Raw genomic sequence first — 4,945 nt, forward strand, 5'->3', positions numbered from 1 at the left:
AAGCTTAATGCAAATGGGGTGAAGGCTGTCCCGTTAATGTAAAATTCAATTGTATGTTCATAACAAAACACTGAATATCTTTTATTTCACCATTTCGGTTCCACTTCCTTTTTCACCTTATTTTAGAGTTCACACCGTTGACTGTATATGTCATTCACACACACACACACACGTATGTCCCCACATGCTGTCTTTTTCACTGCGGCAGTGCTGCTTTCATAAATGGTTGCTTCTCTTCATATTGTCAGATTAACAGTGAAGACCTTTACCTTTCTTTTAGACAGTGAAATAATGATCAAAGACCTCACAGTTTAAACTTGTTTTTATTTAACAGTCACAAAACCTGCATCAGCGATCGTCGTGTACACCGACCCTGAAGTGACGATCCAGAACGGCACCGCGGGAATCCTTCGATGCACCTTTAAGTCGAACGAAGTGGTCAGCAGCGCCACCACGGTGACCTGGCGTTTTCAGTCCAATCAGCCCGACAATCAGTTCTCCAAAGAGCCACATGTGGTGAGTCCTCGCCGGTCGTCGGATCCGCTCCGGGAAGGTTTCCCACAGCTCCAGGATGTTTTCCTGCGATTGTTTTATCTTCCCTGACACATGAAGAAAGGCTTCAGCTGCTCATTGTGATGGCGCGCTTTCAAAAACACACTAGGTTACAGTTTAATTTCCATCTCAGCGCCTGGCATTTATTTATACTGTATATTAGATACAAGACAATTTGTGTGTTCTTCTCATGCTCACTCCCACTTCCACCTTGTGTCACTATAGCTTTGTGTGTTTGTCCTGTTTGTTTTTTTGTGAACTTTGTGTTTTACTTTCATTTATTTATCTCCATTGTGTGTTTTAGTACTCCTGCTTTTCTTATTCTTGTAGCTCTCTGACAAAACAAACATTTCACACTGGGGTTCAGATGAGGGCTACAGTGTTTATACAGCGAGTACATTTCTGCTGAAATGATTGATGAAGCTGGTGATTAGCACAAATGTCGTTTTCAAACAATCAAGATTTATTGTCAAGTGCTAAAACTGCCTCCGTCAGCCACAGTGAGCGTAATTGATTACACATATGCCTGTGATTCTATTAGCGTATACTAATCCGACACGCTGTCTGTACAATATTTAATAAAGCAATAACAGTAGACACTCGTTTAAATGAGCTTAAAGTCATATTTAAGTTTTTTTTTTTATTGTGTTTATAGTCATAGCTCAACTGTGTGCCCTCTATTATGTATGGAGAAAGTGTGTGGGGCGTGGAGGGCTGCGGCTCATGTCTCGTCCTTTATGTTTGCAGATCAGTCAGGCTGGGCGCGGGCCTTACCTGTCTGCTGTGATCTCCTGCAAACATAATGACATAGCCGCGGAGGTTTTTAGATTGATGAGTAGTCGTGCCAGAACAGATGCACGCAGCCAACATCTAAAGTACGTCCACACTAAACTAAGCCTGTTACATTTGTAAGCACATCTTTTTTTTTTTCTCTACGTTTCAGCACCTCCTCTTCAAAACAATGACCCCCCCCCCCACCACCACCGTTTTCCGGACCAAACAACTAATTGATGAATCGAGAAAATGATCAACAGATTAATTGATAAGACACAGAGGGTAGAGAAGGTGTGTCGCTGTACAGATTGTACAGGCCCTTGAGGGAAATGCATGATTTGTGATATCAAAATAAATGGACTTTTCCTGCACACCACTGTCAGCAAACTTGTTTGGCAAAGAAAGTTTGTCCTAACTGTTGTGTTTGTGCTAATGCAACACAAATTAAAGTCATTAGTGTGGCGTTTGGAGATGGTAATAAACAAGTGTTTGCCAGAGGAGGCAGGGCGTTTCCGGGGCTGACACAAACAGATCTTCAGTAGAGCACTTCCCTGCTTGTGACCAGCAACAGCCAGATGTTTTGAAAAGTTAATAAGCACGGTCCGACCTCATGAGAAAATGTTTATTTGTGAAAGATATGATTGCCGGTGTCCCTACATCCATAAACGTCTTCCCCCGATCCTCCGTACTGCACATGTGCGGTTGTTGACAGAGATGAGAAGGACGTGGGATGGATCTCTCCTTAGCTCCTTCCATACGCTATAAGTTCACTTATTTAGTCATACATCAGATTTACGTGTGCTGGGCCACTCGGAGGTCGCTCCTGTGCTGTCGTTTTCACACGATAACGATGTTTCAAACTTTTAACTGGCGTAATGTAGACGCAGTCGAGCTAAACAAATACTGTCAGGATCTGAAAATGTGAATGTTTGAGAGTTTAATACGATATCAGTAACGTAAACAGGATTCACTCTTCCTGTTACTGTAATGTGAAAGTGATATGAAACTGCTGAGGAAAGTTAACCTCAGATTACAGGAAACGATTCATTATAATAGAAATAATCCTTTTTGGGGCGGTGTTTACTCAGCTGATACAGCTAATAATAACAAGGCCATGGCTTCACAAAAACTCCGGCTTCTGTCTCCATTTGTTAAACCAGAGCCAGCGTGGTGTTTTATTTTTAACCATGGCACCCTCAGCAAAGGCAGGTGTTTGAAAGAAGAAATGTTAATCTTTCATTTTCCAACCAAACAGAAGGTCTGCCACGTTAACCGACTCGCAGTGACTCTGCTAGGTGTGTGCGTCATTCAGAGAAACATACAGAAAGTCAGATTGAGAGGAGATAAGGGGCACTTATTCTATTTGTCTGTTGTCTGTTTGACTTGATTATGTGCTTCGTTGTCATCCTGTAGCGACAGTAGTTGAGGTTAAATGTCAGAGTGGTTTTAGTTTTAGGGATGAGGAAACAATTGTACAAATGTTTGAGATGAAGCCGGCTCCATGTGTTTTGATTATGACTGACTGGCTGCAGTGTTGCTCATAAGAGCTTTATATTATCACGAATGCTTTAGACCTTTGGCATGTCAGAGCAGGAAACGCACCCAGATTTGAATAGTAAAATAAAGTCTGGCTGAATTCCCTTTAGCTGCTTCCTGGCCTGATTGTTCTAACTCTGAATTTGTGGAAGAATGAGATTAATATTTTTATTGGGTTGTGCAAATCGTTTGAGTCTAAAATTAAGCAAGCTTGTGGACTGGAAGGTCGCAGTTCAATCCCATGGGACGGCAAGATAAATGTGGGTTGGGAAAGACGAAGGCAGCACTTGCCTCATTACCACCACTGAGGGGCCCTTGAGCAAAGACCCTAACCCCAGCCGCTCCAGTGGAGCTGCTCAGTGGCAGCAGATCAGACTGTTGAAAAAGAGAGCAATGCTGGATGCAATGGTTACAGCTGTTATTCTAATGTGTCAGATAAGTAAATATAAGCATGGGATTGGACTTGAAAATTGAAATGAAAGGTCTCGGATTGGCAACAAAAACTTGATTTGTTCTTTCATATTCGCTCTCATAAAAGCATCAAATCCTCACATTTTTTTTTGTTTGTATCAGTCAATAGTTGCGTAATCGACTAGTCGTTGTCGCAGTAATAAAAGATGTGATACATTAATATGACATAATACATGAAAGTAATTTATCATTTTAATACAAAACTCAATTCTCAAAGCCATCAAAGAAAGTTTAAGATATATAAACTTTTTCCCCACGTGGGAATTTTGGATTTCAGGTACACGCAGTCTAACCTGATTTTCTTTTCTCTGTGTAGATTTTCTACTTTACCAATGGGAAAGAATTCCAGGGACCACCTGAGTTCAAAGACAGAGTGCAGTTTATTGGAGACATAAACAAAAGGGACGCTTCAATACAGCTGAGTCCGGCTCAGTTCAGCGACAACGGCACCTTCCTGTGTGACGTGAGGAACCCACCGGACGTACTGGGAATATCTGCTCGAATAGAAGTCAGGGTCGTTCTGGAAGGTGAGTCCGCAGGTGTCTTTTTGTCAAATTGAAATCCAAATGTATTTGTTATGAAGGATTTCTGATGAAAAGATAAAAATCTGTTTAAACTCGAGGAAGATTGTGATTGCACAAGATGCTTATTTAACTGTACCCGCAGCCTTGGCCAAACACTTGTGAGTTGTATTCACCCACTCACTGACTCTCTGCACACGCTGTAGATACTCATGCTGATTGGACAGTATGCACTGTCTGCCTCATTGTGCTGAAGCTGTCATGTCTCCAGGCAAAGAGATGACTTTTCTCTGTCAGTGTGGCTCCCAAGGTTTATAATTTGGTTGGTTATGATCAAATGTAATTGACTGGAGAGGTGCCAATTTGGACACAGCCTAGTTAAAACCTGGATTTAATCATAGATTATCATAAAATGCTGCTGCAACAAGCTTTAAACCTAGTTTTAAACCACAGGATTACCTTTAAACCTTCTTTAAATCTCACTTTAGTCATCTCTAAACCTAGTTCATCTCCTCACATAACCAAATGTTGAATGTGAAAAACTGCAGGCTAGAAAGTAAACACAGGATCTCAGGCTACAGGTCAATTATAGTTATTTCATTCTGGGTTGGGAACACTTCACCGTGGCATGCTGGGAGGAATGCACACAGCGCATGAGTGACTTTCCTTCGAACAAGATGTGTTCGAGGTGTGACGGCAGTAGAACCGGTTGCCTGTGTGCAAGATCTTCATGGAATCAGCATTTTTACTGCATAACAAAAGTGCTGCGCTTGTTATGTTCAAGATAAGCTAAAGATGGAACTCTACCAGAGGGAAACTGTTGTGCAGTCAAAATATAAATCCCCAAAACAAAGCCGTAGCAGCACTAACATTGTTGATGCAGTGTATTTCCTGTTGATACTTTACAATAAAAGCATCTGTCTGACTTCCTGTAGAAAACTTGTAATGTGAAACAGGAGCGTCAGGAAGGGACGGTTTCCAGTTACAGCTCTAGGGGAGCACGCTGACGATCTACACGAAGAAACCCACAGAGATTGACAAGATGTCGACGCTAATTAAATGCAAACGTCCTATCTATCTATCTATCTATC

The 4,945-nt window shown here is 41.7% G+C and overlaps 1 protein-coding gene across 1 annotated transcript in view; it reads left to right on the plus strand.

Annotated features, from left to right (window-relative positions):
• Window positions 1–4,945, plus strand: part of mpzl1l (myelin protein zero-like 1 like) — a 17,796-nt gene that overhangs the window by 3,137 nt on the left and 9,714 nt on the right. Inside the window, 2 exon segments of the mRNA XM_035666377.1 lie at window positions 335–516; window positions 3,650–3,872. Coding sequence (XP_035522270.1) covers window positions 335–516; window positions 3,650–3,872 — 405 coding nt within the window.

This window comes from Morone saxatilis, unplaced genomic scaffold, assembly GCF_004916995.1.
Source record: "Morone saxatilis isolate NCDOM2014 unplaced genomic scaffold, NCSU_SB_2.0 Contig20, whole genome shotgun sequence".
NCBI lineage: Eukaryota > Metazoa > Chordata > Actinopteri > Moronidae > Morone > Morone saxatilis.